Source organism: Natator depressus, chromosome 1, assembly GCF_965152275.1.
Source record: "Natator depressus isolate rNatDep1 chromosome 1, rNatDep2.hap1, whole genome shotgun sequence".
In the NCBI taxonomy this organism is placed as follows: Eukaryota; Metazoa; Chordata; order Testudines; family Cheloniidae; genus Natator; species Natator depressus.
The window spans coordinates 262666104-262682703 of record NC_134234.1 but is presented as its reverse complement, the minus strand read 5'-3'; the positions used below and the strand labels follow the sequence as shown (position 1 = coordinate 262682703).

At 43.0% G+C, this 16600-nt stretch overlaps 1 protein-coding gene across 2 annotated transcripts in view; it reads left to right on the top strand.

Annotated features, from left to right (window-relative positions):
• The first annotated feature begins 413 nt into the window (after window positions 1-413).
• Window positions 414-16600, top strand: part of SLC17A8 (solute carrier family 17 member 8) — a 43066-nt gene continuing 26879 nt past the window's right edge. For both annotated transcript variants that reach the window (XM_074950989.1, XM_074950981.1), the window contains exons 1-2: window positions 414-912; window positions 13180-13432. In XM_074950989.1, coding sequence (XP_074807090.1) covers window positions 812-912; window positions 13180-13432 — 354 coding nt within the window. In that variant the 5' untranslated portion in view covers window positions 414-811. The remainder of the gene's footprint in view (window positions 913-13179; window positions 13433-16600) is intronic.

Here is a 16600-nt window from a genome sequence, read left to right as displayed (position 1 = left end):
TAAAATAAAAATAAAGAATTAACCCAATTTACAGCCAATCTTTCATTGCCTGTTCAAAGAGCAGCACTTTAAAACTCTTCTGCATCTGCCTGCCTGAGGCCCTAGTGATATCAATAATAAATGACATGTCTTGGAAAGACATATTTGAGCCCAGATCAGGCAGGTGCACGTGGGTAGGGGGCTTATATGGACCGGGGGATAAATAGGGACTGGGAACTGTAGCCTGTAATTCCCATCCTGCATCAGAGAGAACTTGTAAATGTTTAATAAACTTTGCTTCTTCCCGTTGCTTTGGATGAGATCCTATTAATAAATTTGAGTGGCTTGAGGACAGGTTTTGTGTCCGTTACTATAGCATCACCTTGCATAGGATCTCGGCATGAGAGAGGCAGCGGGAGGAGGGAGGGAGAATGAGACTGAGCAAGCCAGTGTGAGGTGCAGGCAACAGCACCAGGTCCAGGAATACAAACATCAGCATCTCTCCAGCTCCTCCAGCTGCAGCCCTTTGGACTAGCCTCCTTCTTGCCAGGTGCAAGCCCTTGTAGCACATACACCGTGGAGCTGCAGCAATTGTGCTGCTGAGCCCTTCCTTCTTCTTAGAAGATTTCACACCAGAGCTCTGCCTGCCTGACTTTCTTGTTCTGGAGGATCTGCGTTGAATTTTCCCTCTGGGCTACTTTCTAGACCAACTGATTGTTGTCCCAGAGATCAACAAGGTGACTAACAGTGACCCCCAAGTCTGAAAACAGCAACTATGACTGCAGCAGTGAATAACTGTTAACCAAAAGGATTTATTTAGAAGACAGACAAGATGCCTTTTGAAGGGTTTAGTTCACTGAAAGACAGATTTTTGAAACCAGGGAAGGAAGAGGTGAAGACCACTGTCAGTGACTCTCTGGGGAATCTGCAAAGGTAAAATCTTATGGAAACATCCAAGAAGGATTCATATTTTGTTTATTAAAAGGAAAGATGTGAAGAAAAATCTGTTAATAAAAATAGGAGTTAAGGTTGCAGAAAAAATAGCTGAGCACACATGAGAAGATACAAACGTTAGCAAATAAAATAACGTTACAGCATTGACTCTATCTAGACTATAAGGTATGTTATGCTGAACAAGAGTTGAAAGTAAATTATGAAACATTACTCTAGTGTTATGTAGAGCATGAAAAAGGACCACAGTTAAACACAGTTTTAAATATTTAATAGAAGTGATTTCTACTTTTGGCTTGCATGTGAAATGATGATCATTGTGCAAATTACGACATGCAAACTGTATGGGTAGATGTTTAAAAAGATTTAGGGTAAAATATTCAAAAATGCCCAATTGACTTAGAAGCCTAGTGACTTTCAATGAGATTTAGGCTCCTAAATTGCTTAGGTACTTCTGAAAATTTTACCCTTGATCAATAACAGAAAAGCCATCCAGTGAAAATCGTGTGTGTGTGTGTGTGTATTTTAGCTAGGGCAAACAGGAGTTTGAAAGACAGAAAAGAGAATCTGGGGTTTATTAGGTGCAGGAAAAAAAAGTTCACCATTTTCACCTTAATTTGGAAGTTTAAAATAAAAGCGTGAACATTTTTACTTTTGAATAATTTAAAAAAACTATACACACACAAAGGAATCAAATTGATAACTAAAGGAGAAACATGGATATTAGTACAAAATAGTAATATCAGTAAAGGCCTCTATCCTGCAAACCTTTACACACATGCTAACTTTAAAGACATGGATAGTTCTATTGACTTCATTTATTTTTATATTTTATGCATAATAAAGTGCCAATAACTTCAATGGTGTTACTCACATGCTTAATGTTAAGCACATACTTAAATGTTTGTAAGATCAGGCCACTGTTTGCAATTTAATTTATTGTTAATTTATTTTATTCTATTCAATTGATATGTGCTTTTACATACAAAGATCAAATTTCTGCTTTTTAGTTTTGGGAGTGCTGGTCCAGGTATAATTCTTGGTGCATCTGTGCTTGTCTTCTATTCAGAGAAAGGGGAAAAAAATGAATTCATTTATATATTACACTGTGGTACATATATGCAGAAGAGTGGGAGAGAATGCTTTTTTTTAAGGAGTCACTAACATATCTCTTGCTATAGTGAGGACTTCTACACCAGGGATGGGCAAACTTTTTGGCCCGAGGGCCACATCAGGGTTGCAAAACTGTATGGAGGGACGGGTAGGGAAGGCTGTGCATCCCCAAACAGCCTGGCTCCCACCCCCTATCCGCCCCCTCCCACTTCCTGCCCCCCTCAGAACTCCTGACCCTTCCAACTCCTCCCTGCTCCTTGTCCCTGACAACCTCCTGTCCCCGACTGCCCTGACCCCTATCCACAGCCCCGTGGGACTCCCATGCCTATCCAACCCCCCCACGAACCTCTGCCCCCAGACAGGCCCCCTGGGACTCCCACACCTATCCAATCTCTGCTGTTCCCTGTCCCCTGACTGTTCCCTGGGACCCTCTGCCCCTTATTCAATCCCCCCACTCCCTGCCCCCTTACCATGCTGCTCAGAGCAGCAGGAGCTCGCTGCCCAGCCAGAGCCAGCCACACCGCCCACGCTGCCCAGCAGGAGTGACAGGCCAGAGCACTGGCGGTGCAGCGCGCTGAGGCTGCAGGGGAGGGGGCACAGCGGGGGAGGAGCCAGGGGCTAGCCTCCCCGGCTGGGAACTCAGGGGCCGGGCAGGATGGTCCCACGGGCCAGATGTGGCCCGTGGGCCATAGTTTGCCCTCCTCTGTTTCACACCTTGTAAACACACTGCAGCATACTCAGAGTATTTATTCCCTGCATAGTTTCTCCTGAACTTTTCTCCATCTTTTATACAAAGCCAGGCATTTGCTTTTTGATTTGCAAAATATATAAACAGTATACACACACACACACACACACACACACAACCAAGGAGCATGGTTGTACAACTAAATCACAAGTCATTTTGCTGTGAATCCTGCTGGTCCATATGAACAAATGTACTTAGGGTTTATAGTGTAACATTCAGGTGGCATATCCATGTGGCTTGTTGGCAGTGCATTTGGTTGCCATGTGAAAAACTCACTCAAGCTTTGAATTGTCTTTGTTACCCAAATGTTGCTGAACTCTAACAAGAGCTGGCAAACTGGTTCAAATACCCATCAGTAAGAACTGGTCTCAAGCTTTGCCCAGAACTTGTTGTGAGCCAAACCAAGCCCTATTTGAGGTAGAGAAAAGTCTGTTAAACTTTTTCTTTTTAAATGTTCACATGCTTCTGCCCTTCCCAATTTTAATGCCAAGGGAGAATACAATGCAAGGCTATTCTCATTGTGTCTAAAACCAGGCCCAAACCAAGAAGCATTGAAAGTTTAATAACAAAACCTGTTCTGGGGAGATCTGGAGCCCAAACTAGTTTGTTTATGTTTGAAAAAGTTCTGTAAACTATTAAAACGTAGCTGTTTAGCTTGAGGTTCACCCACGGCTATTTAAAACAGAAACTAAAAATATGAACTTTGCTTTTATGATGGTAATTGTGCTGGGCCAAATTCAGCCTTGACTTTGTTCCCCATCCAGCCACACTGACTTCAACAGTATGTAAATCAGCACAGAATATTACACATTTTGTAATATTTGGTTGATGACTGATTACAGATTGCTATTTAGCAACCTGTAGAAAAAATTACAGGCATTGGAAAATATGATGGGTTAAAGGTGTGATTTTTTTTCCAAAATAATTGTATAAACGGTATTATTCTACTTTCCATTCAAATATTTTAAAATGATCCTTGCAATTTAAGATCCATTGATCCAATAATTCCCTCCTGTGTGATCTTATGGAAGCTCAAGTTGCTGTTTGTCGTAGGGTGACCAGATGTCTCGTTTTTAAAGGGATAGTCTGTTTTGGGGGACTTTTTCTTATATAGGCGCCTATTACCCCCCACCCGTGTCCAGTTTTTTCACAGTTGCTATCTGCTAACCCTAGCTTGTCATCAGTTGGAATAACTTAGCTAGAGGTTTTAGAAATTGCTTTAACCATTCCAATTTAGAACAAGCTTAAAGTGCAATAATAGCATGTTCTTGATTAGCCTAATATAATGGGGCACCTGAAATTCATTCAGCTGATTTTGGATTTGGATTAATGGGTGTTGGGGCCAGGAGTCTGCAGGCTTTTCTGCATTTCCCAGGAAAACAGGCTTTCTCCTGCAAAACTTCTAAACTCTGCAGACGTATGCGCTTAAGGATTTCCGTGTAGAAAACTTTATACGCTACAGCACAATCTCAGGCCTTGTATACCATGAGGATCTCAGCTGTCTTTGAGCAACCACTTGTGTAGCTGCACCCCTAGTTTAGACAACCAAATCTACTATTGTGCCACTCCGTGTAGTTTACCCCTGCTTGAAACGGGGGTAAGCTGCTGTGTTGCAAATCACAGTTTGCATAGCGTTTGCCTGTCTACACTAAGGTTTTTGCATTGGTGCTGCTATTCCAAGAGTTGGCTATCAATGACTAGAACCTGGACAAATCCCGAGTGATTGAACAAGACCTCAGAAGGTGTGTTCATCTTTGGATAAATGAGGGTTTTATTTGACTGATATTTGAATCCTTGAGGTTACACTGAATCTGCTAATTCTTGCTGCCACGATGAAACTGATGAGTGTGTTGAGGATGGTTAATGATGTTAAAGAGGAAGATGTGAGATTTGAATGTTGTGTAATTGTCTCATGTTGCTACAGCCCCCTTGTATCAGGTAACGGTTATTCTGAAATGTATCAATTTGATCTAATTTATTGTAGGTATTTATAATTTTCCCATCACTATAGCATCTGTGCAATTTTAAATAATTAAAAAATGAAACTGTTTAAATTCTGCTCTATCCTTGTATGTAATTGCCTGTCTTTGCCAAATGTGGTTTAGTTTCTACACCAAAATAAATAAATACAGCAAGGTGAAAGTGCACTTGCTCTAAAAATTATTTTTTTTTCTTAGTAATTTTGGGACTTTTAAAAAGTTCATTCAGGCTGTTTAATCAGTAGTTTTAGTATGAAAAATCCAAAGACCTTGTTCAAGATGAAAGAAAATGACTAGAGAAAGCGGCAAAGGATAAACGAGTACCGTGTCTATGAACACTAAATATAGGAGCTCTACTGACGTTCTGTTTTGAATAGATTTTCAAATATTTAGTGTATGAACTTTAAGGGTGGGATACATACATCCTTAAAATTCCCAGGTGGATTGTGTCCAAAAGTTTAGATGGCTATCTATGGGGTAGATGAATGGGTAATAAATCTGAAAGTGTGTGGATAATGCCCCTGAGAAGTACACACACACTAAAAGGGGACATTTCTGAACTTCTAAAACTAATCCTTCATAAATGATGAAAATAAGAAGGCTTGTAGGAAAATCCAAGAGACTTTTGTATAGTAAGTCCGACCTATCCTGGCAAATGCATCCCAGCATGCAGCATTAAGCTCTCCTCTGGCTTGGAATCACATGCAGACCCAGTCAAGAGGAGTGGAACCTTCCCACAGGAGAGGAGATGTGGAGTGTTCTTTGCTTGCTCCTCTCCCCATATGGGACTACCTACCTGTATGGAAGAAGTGAGTGAAGCCTAAGGCCTGAGGCTCTGCATGGGGAGAGGTAGGGCAGAAGACAAGGCAAGATAAGACTGCTGAAGGGGTGAAAGATTGGGAGTCCCTCAAGAAGAAACATGATCAGATTCGAAGATGAATAATTTACAATGCACAACTGGGAATAGCCTTAAAATCCAGGGGCTGTGGAGAGAGAGGTCATGCATGCCAGGTGGCCATAAATGTTTTTTAAACAAAGCCCTATTTTAAATTATTATTGTAACCACCATTTTGTTTTCTTGTTTCTGAATTTTAGGAAGTACCAGTGTAAAAAGGGCGAGCAAGTGTGCGAGGCCATGCCTTGTGGAGATCTGTTCATCCGTGCTTGATGTCCAAATGTTCATTCTCATATTTTATTTTTCAGAACTTAATACCAAAAAGAAAAAAAATAGTGTGAAGGGCAAAGAAATGGCGTGATATACGAGATGATCATGGCCAGTATGAGCACAGGCGGAACAATGTCCTACAGCACTCTGGTCAGATTAAACTAGACAAAAGAGGGCATTGCATGTATTCTGAAGCATCTTGCAATATGCCTCAGATGTGAGGCATACACACATTTTTTAATTGGGTTACTGTGCTATAAGGGAGATTTGAATATTCAACCTATATCTTCTTAGGGCCCAGTCCAGCTCTCATTGAAGTCCATAGTAAAACTGTGACTCAGTGGAAGCAATACTGGGCCCAAGATCCTAGTTTTCCTGGTTCACTAAGCACTACACCAAGTCTTGGGTCAGAGGAATGTTTTCATGTCTATGAGCATTGTCAGTCAGCTGAAAATGTATAGGTGTGAACAGATGTTTCAGCTTTGCACAATCATCTCATCTCTGCCAGCTGCCCAAAATGCTGCTGTTACTTAAAATCTTACTTCTTCCAAGAAAGTGGAGCGAGAGGCAGGCAAAAGTAAATTAAAGAACTGTTCTTTGAAATATTTGCTTTGTTGATCAATAACTTCTGACTTAGATTGTCAAAGGAAGATAATTACATACTTTGGCTTACTAATTACATATTTTGGCTTACTAATAACTACTTTTATATCACAGCAGTCTTAATAATTTAACCTTTTCACTTTCTATGGTTGTTTACTTCTGGCATTTCACTCAGCTTGGACAATGAAACCAGACGGATCAATTTCACTTTTACGTTCAATTTCCCCAAAGAAAAAAAGGTAATTAAAACCAGTTGCTTAAAGGGCAAACCAACCCACACAAACCCTTAAAAGCAAGAAACTGTCCATTGAATGTGTCCTCATGTAATATATCTTAATTTTCACACATTACTTTCACTGACAAACTTTGATCCTTTGTCTACAAGTCCTAAACAAGTCCAACATTTATACATCCCACATTCTTTGTGATGGTACTATAAAACAAAATTTTAATTCCAACCTCATCAAGATCTCTTAGAAATCCATGCAATGGTGGACAGTATGATATGTTATTTATGATGTGAGGAAGTCTGAGGCTGGCGTTAAACTTTTGTGTTACGGTGAAAACATAAGACATACAGCGTGTGATGTATCAGTTAGCATTGTCATTGCAAAGTGTAGAGACTTCAGAACTTTTAAATGAAATCTCATGTTTGAAAGGATATGGTAAAATCAATAGGAAACCGCTAAATCTATTATTTTTGCCTTATGGATTTGCACAGTCTTTTGCGTGGGACACTACCTGCTGGTTAGGGAGGGATGGTAGGTTACAATTATAGCGGTCAGGAGGATGTTATGCTTAAGGCATTACAGCTCTCCCAGGATGCTTCAGCTAGCTACAGGTAGATCAGCTGGAGACAGCCCACCTGCATGTGCTCTGGCAAGATTTCTCTATCTGATTTCAGTGTGGTAACAGAATAGAATCACTCAACACTGTTTACAGCTATGGTGCTGTTAAAGCTTTGGCAGGACTGAAGGTTCAAAAGGGGCCTTGAATTTCTTCCAAGATTTAAATATGTGTTGTCTCTAGAACAGCTTTTCTGCCACACACCCAACTAAGAGATGCTATGGAGGTTCCACTGGCAGACAGCTATATTTTAATGCTGAGTGTGGAAAAACAACTTCATATTGTCCATATAAGTGACACAACCATTTCTTTTAAATGAGCCTAAAATAATCAGGAAACAAAATCATCCCCCTTAAATACAAAATATGTAAGATCTGCAACAGCTTTGTTCAGGAATCTCCACTTTTTAAAACTCTGAATTCTACTCTTGTGTCTATTGGAAGCAGGGGGGAAAACGCCTACTTCTGATCAAGTTTAGTAACTTTTGAGAAGAAATGAGTATTTAAAAAAATGTAGCAAGCTATAGTTAAGTCTAAGTTGCCTTGTGCCAGCAGGATGGCCCTCAGCACAGTTTTGTGTGTGAAATTATTTCTGTTTTAATCATATCCCGTAATTACAGTGGTTATTTAGACTGTGAGTAAATAGTTCTGACAAGCCCCTAAAGGCTACGGAATGGTGTAAATTAGCCATTTCTTAAGCAACCAGACCAACATCACCGTGACATCTTATCAGAGAATTATGTGAATATCAATTTTTTTTTTTTTTTTTTACTGTTTTGTATGAACGAACATCAACCAAGGGTGAGTGTGGCTATACAACAGGAGATATTAACAAGGGAAAATAGAAGAGTGATGTACTGCAAATATGCTACAGGCCGGGTACCTGGAAAAAGGAAATAACTAGCTCTTATCAGAAAAAGTTAAACCATTTCATAACCTTGCAAAGCAGTTCAGTCTTCCTCGGCGTTTCTAAGTAATTCTGCTCATCATTTCACAGCAATAAAATCCTTCAATAGTAATTCCTCAGGAGATGCAGAGAGTCGCATTCTGAGTCTGTCATTTCAAAGCTGATTTCCAGGTGACAAATAACATAAACTGAAAGGCTTTGTGTAATGCAAGTGCTGTCTAAGGGCTCCAGGCTTCATTGGATTAAGCACATGCTTAAGCTTATGAGTTGGCTATTGACTTCAACGTGGATATTCGTATGTTCAAAGTTGATCATGCTTTTAAGTGTTTTGATGGATTGAGGCCTAAGGCCCAAATCCACCATTTTAAAGCAATGAATAAAAAGTTAATGTTGGGAAGGGAAAAATTTAGCTTATGTACAGAGAGTGCACTTAAAGTTCATTCTGCTCTTAAGGTAACTAACTACCAGTTCTACCAGCGATATTCTTGTAGATTGGGCATGATGAATATGAAATGCATAACCACAGAAAAATGAACTTGCTCTTGAAAAGACAAGTGCCTAGATTGTTATGCTAGTTGGTTTTGCAACTTTTTAGTTGTGTTAAAATGAAAATTCTTGCTTAGCTAGACTTTAAAACTATACATAGCAAAATTGAATCTTATATTGGGTGAATGGCAAGAGGTGCAAAACTGTGATGAATCCCCCAAAGCAAAGATGCTTTTCCAAAGCTTATTCACACCTCTTCAGTCTGCAAAATGTGGTTGGAAATCTCACACTAACAGTATTTTTTTTCCAATATTTCTAAAAAATCCTGCTTCTGGTTGGATTGGAAAGCAACGTCCTGTGTAACAGCATTGTCTAAATGTAAGAGATTTGACTCATCTATGCTAGGGCCAGGAGTAGTATCAGAAGTAGGAGAGTGCTTTGAAAGGAATAATGCTAACTATAATGATAGTTAATGTAAATACAATCATGAGCCAAATGAGGTTTGGTTTTAAAGACGTTTCTTTTATCAATAGTTTAAGCGGAACAGAAAATGCTCTCATGTCTTAATGATTTCTGATAGGTGGGTGGCTTAGGGCAGTGCTTCCCAGCAATGGAGGACAGGCCGCCTTGGGGAAGAGGGGAAGGCTTAGCCCCCAGTCAGCTCCAACTCTCATTGCAAATGTGCTCACGTGATGACAGTTGAAGCAGCAGCTGGCTCCTTGAAAGTCACTCAACTTCCTTCCCTATGTCCACAATGACCCCTAAAGCAACCAGCCACAGGAACAGTTTGCATGTAGAGAACTAGTCTCTCACTGGCCCAAGGGAGCACATATAGTCTGGCCCCATGCAGCCACCAATAGCTGCCTCTAAACCAGATAGCATGTTGCCTTCTAGTGAATGAGGATCCAGGAGGGAGAGACAAAGCAAACGAGCAGAGGAATAATAATTGGAATGCACATGCGCACACACACACACACGTAAAAGATGCAAAGGAAAAAGAAAGGACTAGAGGCCAGGAGACAGAAAATGAGATTACAGGAATGGTGCTAGAGCACAGTGTGAGGAAGCACAGCAGGGGGAGTCACATCTTCCAATCAATCCAGCACAATGGGGGCTCAGGAGAAGTCTGGGAACTACTGGATTTAAGGAGATTTTTAAGTGGGCTGTAGAAGTGAACCTGTCGCCACTAGCTCACTGGGTCAAATCCAGGCCAGGACAGCACATTGTTACTATTTAGTGGTGATTTATTGCCCAGTGTGAATTAAGTTTCAATCTGGTTGCAGTGGTCAGTGTTTACATCACAAAATTTATCCCCACAACAGGCAATCTCAGCAAAGAGGCTAGGACCAGGAGATTAAATTATTTTCTTACCCTTCAAAGCACGCTCAAGGCATGATATAGGAACAGTGTGGGGAAGTTTACACTGTCGCTGCAGGCACTGGATCTTTCGTGTGGATAAACAGAAGGCTTGGGAGCTCCAGGCTGCCAGTTTGGCACTTTTCACCAGCACCGAGTTCACTATTATTCTTTTCTAATACTTACATTGAGAGGTGAAAGTAAGCCGATATGGGCCGATACGGTGTACTGGTAAGAAAGTGGCTGCCGGTATGGGCCGGTACACAGCTGACATTAAAGCGCTGCCGTGGCAGAGCTTTAAGCACCATACCAACAGGGCTGCTGGGAGGGGGAGGGCACAAAAGGGGCAGCTGCCCCAGGGCCCAGTGATTTCCCCGAGCCCTTTAAATCGTCACCAGAGTCCCGGGCGGTGTGGGCTGGGCAGGGCTGGCTGGGGGAGTCTGGCCCCAGCCCCACCCTTCTGCCCGAGGCCCCACCCCTTCCGGGGACCCAGAGCCACCCCCCACCTTGCCCAGGACCTCGGCCACCCTGATTACTGGTAAGTCCTTTAAGTTACTTTAACCCCTGTTTACATCACTGAAGAACCCAGAGCCTCCATCACCAGGGGCCTCATGGTGTTAAGTGCTGTAAGCTGGAGCAGTCATTGCCCAGAAGAACTAATAGTTCTGGTAGCTATGAATTCATTAAGAAGAGATGCTTGCACTAAATAAAGCGAAGTTGCTTTTGTCTGACCAAATAGGGGGATAAGAATTTATTAGAGCAATGTCTCTCAACTGTTTGGTCATGACCCCTGGGGGGTTGGGAGGTGTTGATAACAATTGAAAGCAAACAAAACCTTGCTTCCCCACTCCCTGCTCATTCTTATCCTTCAAGTTCTAGTATTCCATCAACCTCTCAAAACACACACACAAATAAATTATATAGGCTTATTGTTAGTATGGATACACTTTTTACTCTTACTTTTATAATACATGCAAGGACGTCATGAACATTTTTGATATTGAATAAACGGTTGCCCACCTGAAAACGCTGAGAGACACTGTATTAGAGCAATCTGAGTGTGCCCAGAAAGGTGGTTGTTAAGAGATGTTACAATATTTTTGTATTAAACAAGTTGCGTTCCACTTGTATTGGGATGTTTTTGTAAATGGTGTCCAGATATTTGTATAATAGTATAACCTGAATACTCTGCATGCCTTCCTTCAAAAAAAAATTATTTGAAACTGAAACAGGCCCAGAGATCTGACTACCCCTCTGTCATTCTGTTTGTGAGTGCCAATCTCAGGGATGACTGTCAGAAAACAGGGCAGACACCCCAAACAGGTGGTGCGTTCTGTAATGAGTAGGGCCCTACCAAATTCACGGCCATGAAAAACGCATCACGCACTGTGAAATCTGGTCTCCCCCCATGAAATTTGGTCTTTGTGTGCTTTTACCTTATATTATACAGATTTCACAGAGGAGACCAGCGTTTGTCAAATTGGGGGTCCTGACCCCAAAGGGAGTTGCAGGGGGGGTCACAAGGTTATTTTAGGGGGTCACGGTATTGCCATCCTTACTTCTGCTCTGCCTTCAGATCTAGTCAGCTGGAGATCGGGGCGGCTGGCCAGGCGCCAATCTCTGAAGGCAGCGCCCCACCAGCAGCAGCGCAGAAGTAAGGGTGGCGACACCATACCAGGCCACCCTTACTTCTGCGCTGCTGCCTTCAGAGCTGGCCGGCCGGACAATGGCAGCTGCTAATGGAGGGCCCAGCTCTGTAGGCAGCAGCGCAGAAGTAAGGGTGGCAATACCCATGGGTGACGTGTCACATAGGCTGGGGAAGGCTTTGCTTTCCCAAACAGCCCAGCATGGCCCCGCCCACGCTTCTCCCTGAGTGAGCCACCTCCTGCTTGCCCTGCCCCAGCCCACGCAGGCTGCTCCTCTTCAGGGAAGCCGGCTGGGGTGGCTTGGACTTGGGGTGGCTGGGGGGCCCCGGGTGCTGGGGCTGGATTGCCTGGCGCTGGGGCCAGGAAGCGGGGCCCATGAGCCCTACGCTTTGGGGGCCAGGGGAGCCCACCCTGTGCTCAGGGGGTGGGGCTGCATGCTGCCTGCCCTGCGCTCTGGGGCGGGGGGGGCACACACTACCCACCCACCCTGTTTTCAGTGGCTGTACTGCTGGCCCACCTGCCCGGTGCTCCGGGGCTGGGGTGGGGCTGGCGGCCGCAGAAAGGGGGAGGCTCCTTCGGGGGAAGGGGCGCGCAGGTCCTCAGGCGGTGGGGTGGGGCCGGCTGGGGACTAGCCTCCCCCATCTGGCGGTTCACCAGCCGCCCTTGGCAATACCATACCATGCCATCTGTACTTCTGCGCTGCTGCTGGCTGCGGCTCTGCCTTCAGAGCTGAGCTCTCAGCCTGCAGCCACCGCTGTCCAGCTGCCCAGCTCTGAAGGCAGTGCCATTGCCAGCAGCAGCTCAGAAGTAAGGGTAGCAGGTCCGCAACCCCCCCACCCCTCACACACGATAACTTTGCGACCACCCCTCCAACTCCTTTTTGGGTCAGGATCCCTACAATTACAACACCATCTGTAAAATGGGGCTGCTAATACCCTCCTTTTGTATAGCACTCTGAGATCTATAAATAAAGAGAGCTTTGTGTGTGCTTTCAGTATAATTTAGAACATTTGGTAATTATGGTTAAACTGGAGAGCACTGGCAATGTGGAGTTTATTTTCCTTTGTGGAGTTTGTCATTTCTGATAACCTCAGCACAGCTTCCATATTTGTGCTTGCAAACAGCACTTGCACGACCATCTGGCCAGTTAGATGTCCAACTACCTGATGTGGGTCTGTGGACTTGGAAGGTTGCACATGCAAAAAATTTCAGGCAGCTTTTGAAGATCTAGCCCTTTAAAAGTGTAACTGCTTTTTAATTCACTGCATTATAGCAAGAGTTAAATCTCTTCTACGGATTTAGTGTGTTGTGGCCGATTAGAGTGTGTTGCTGCCATGCACATATGAAAGAGTTTTACTGGCAGAATAATACATTTTCCTTTTCTCCTTCATATCCTTTTAGAAAAATTGATGGAACCAACACAGAAGAAGATCACATTGAATTGACTGAAGAGGGAAGGCCTGTGCTGGCGACTACTCACAAACCTCCCCTATGTGACTGCTATTGCTGTGGACTACCCAAGCGCTACATCATTGCCATAATGAGTGGTCTGGGCTTTTGCATTTCTTTTGGAATTAGGTGCAATCTGGGTGTTGCCATAGTGGAAATGGTTAACAACAGCACAATCTATGTGAATGGAAAACCAGAGCTTCAGGTAAAGAAGCATCTGTTGGTCTTCGTTCTTATCTGGCCTCTACTACCGCACCATCAAAGTACCTCACAAATACTTATCTTCATAACACCCCAGTGAGGTAGGGAAGTGCTATTGCAGATGGGAAAACGGAGACGCAGAGAGACTAGCCCAAGATCACACAGGAAGTCTGTGGCAGAGCCATAAATTGAATTTGGGTCTTGTGGGTCTCAGTCGAATATCTTAATCACAAGATGGGCCTACTTATAGAAACCTACATCTTTCACACAATGCATGGGCATACACTGGTCCAAAGAAGGTGCTGAGCACCCTCTACTTATAATGGCTTCCCCCCCAAAATTGCTTTTCAATCCCAGAGGTGGTCCCCTCTGGGTCAGGGTTTGGTCCCTCTCGGTCAGGGTTGAGCACACCATGGAGCAGCATATAGACAAGGTTGCCTTGCTGTGGCCTGTACAGAGCTTGTTCTGAGTCCAGTGAGCTTTTTCTGAGTTCCAAACTGCTTAGTTTAACATTAGATTAAGCTGAGAAATGGGAATGCAAAGATTTTTAGCGTTTCCATGCAAGGTACAATTAACATTTTTTGGATTGTTTTGCCTTTAGCCAGAAGTATTTCATGACTCATGTTTTATTTAGGCTTGGGCATTTTACTGTTTAATACCCAATTTATTGGTTTTCCTTATGGCTCAGGCGATATTGTCAGATAAATGCATGGGGATTCCTGTGCATTGCCATGGGAAGGGGGTCGCGTAGAGAAAACAAATCTAATAGCATTGCTTCTAAACTTCTCCCCACCATGCTTTAAAAAGACATTGTTTTTGGAGCAGTCACTCCCAAAACGAAGGGTGTTCTGCAGCCAGGTCTGGCAGGTGGGAAGCAACAGAGAAGGGAAGTTGCGTGTGCAAAACCTAGTAACTCTTGGGGGACAGGGAGCTACTTGTATACAAGGAGCAGCAACCCATCCCACTGATTTCCCTCGTTATCCCTTTTGCAGGAATATCCCCAAAAGATAAGATGCTAAATGGGGAAGAAACATAAGGGTTATCACGATCAGAACAGTATCCTGGCTCTGATAGCAGCCAATAGCAGAAATGTCCAAGGAAGGTATAATAACCTCCATAATAAACAATTATCAAGAACATAGCTAAGGGGGAAGGTCTTTCCTAATCCTCAGTAGTAATTAGTTGTTTTATGTTCTGGAGCGAAAGGTTGATATGCCCTGTACATTTATCCTAACTAGTGTAACTCCGGATGATCCTATTATGCATATAGGGCCAAAGATTTAAAAAACAGGTGCCTAAAGATAGGCTCCTAAATCCTAATTTTTGAAAATCAGGTCATTGATGAATTCAGTGCTGAGAACCTAGCAAAGGGGAGCAATAGGCAGACATGCCAAACCCATGAAAAAAAAATGCAGAAATTGGGCTTGTTTTTGGCTTAATTGGATTGTGAGTTGCTTGTTGGCTAGTTTTGGGCTGTAGCTTGTTGCTTGTTTGGCTTGTAGCTTGTTGCTTGTTTCTTCTTTTTTTTGATTGGCTCCCAGCAAAGGGGGGCAAGCTGGGGCAAGGGAGGGAGAGAGTCAGGGGTGCACAGCAGGCCCATTACAGTCCCAGACTGCACGCCGGGGGGATCTAGTCACATAGAGTGTTGGGGCTTTTAGGGATTGGCTTGTTTTGGCCTTGTTTTGAAATGGGATTAGCTTGATTTTTGGTTTATTGTGAAAGTCGGGGTGCTTATTTACCACGTGAAAGTTGGCAACTCTGGCGATAGGGTGCCCAGTACTTTTGAGAATCAGGCCACTGCCTCAGTTTGGTTTTAGGGGCCTAACTTTACAAAAACTCATTTAAAAAAAAATTTTAGTCAGCAATGTCTGATTTTTTTTAAAATCCTACAATTATTCTTTACTTTTGATGTCTTCCATCATTCCATCAGTGGCTGGGTCTTTAACTTAACTGCAGTGAGGGGGGAAAAGTTTGTCGTCATCAAGTACCGAAGGATCAAAGTTGCTGGTCCCACAGCTAGAGTGATTTCTTTAAGACCTCACATCAATATCTTTATTTAAGTGGAAAAATAGTCTTTTCTCAGGTGTATTCTGTTGACTTCTTGACTTCTGTGGGAGAAGTAGTGAAGTCCAATAGTCAGGGTTTGATTCTGCTCCATTAACATCAATGAGAGGTTTTCAAGTCCTTAGAGCAGGTGACTAATACCTTAGGGCCAGATTTTTAAAGAGATTTGGATGCCTACAGGTGCAGATATATGCCTAGTGGGATTTTCAAAACCACTTAGGCGCCCAACTTCCATTCATTTCAATTTGAATTAAGCATTTAGATGCTTTGAAAAATCTCACTAAGTGCCTAAATTCCTGTAAAAATTTTGCCATCAGAATTTTGGGTCTAATTCCTGGCTCTGCTACTGGCTCCCGGTGTGAACTTGACTGTGTTACTTACCTTTTCTGTGTCTTTTGACTGATTTTTCTAAAATGGGGATAATAACCTACTTCACAGGAGTATTGAGCTTTAACTTACATTTTTAATGTGCTTTGTGCTCCTTGGACAAAGGCCATTCGCTGTGGAACTGCAAAGCATCATATTACTCCCAGACGTAGCAGGAGAGCATAGCCTTGCCTGCCTGCCTGCCTATAGATGGCCTTTGTTTTGCCATTGTACACATTTTTCCAAGTCATCAGCTCAGCTCTAATGGGAAGCAGGCACTTCCTTGCTGCTACCAGTTTGTTACTAGAGCTGCTTGGAAAAAAGTCAAAATCTTCATGAATTTTTTTGAAAATTGTCACCAGTTTTTAGAAAAATGTAAAAAGGGCCCACAGTATTTTTCAAGACTAAAAAATGCTGATCAATTCTACTTGTGATCATAGGGACATTCCCACCCCTATGACTCTAAAGACAAGAAGCTTCTTTCTTATCATTCTATGTGGAAGATGGGAGCTGGATAAACCCTTCCCATCATGCTGTGTCTCCACAACCTTTCCCATTCTTCTCCCTCCTTCTCCTCCCATCTGCTAAACAAACTGATCAGATTCAGCAAGCACTAAATGAGCCCCCCAGAAGTGGATGGAAAGCCTACTACTTCTTCCTCACTGGTAGTCACCATTGGCCAGTCCCTGAGCATGGAGCTGCATGCTGGCCCTGGGCTTATTCTGTCTAATTCCTGATCTCT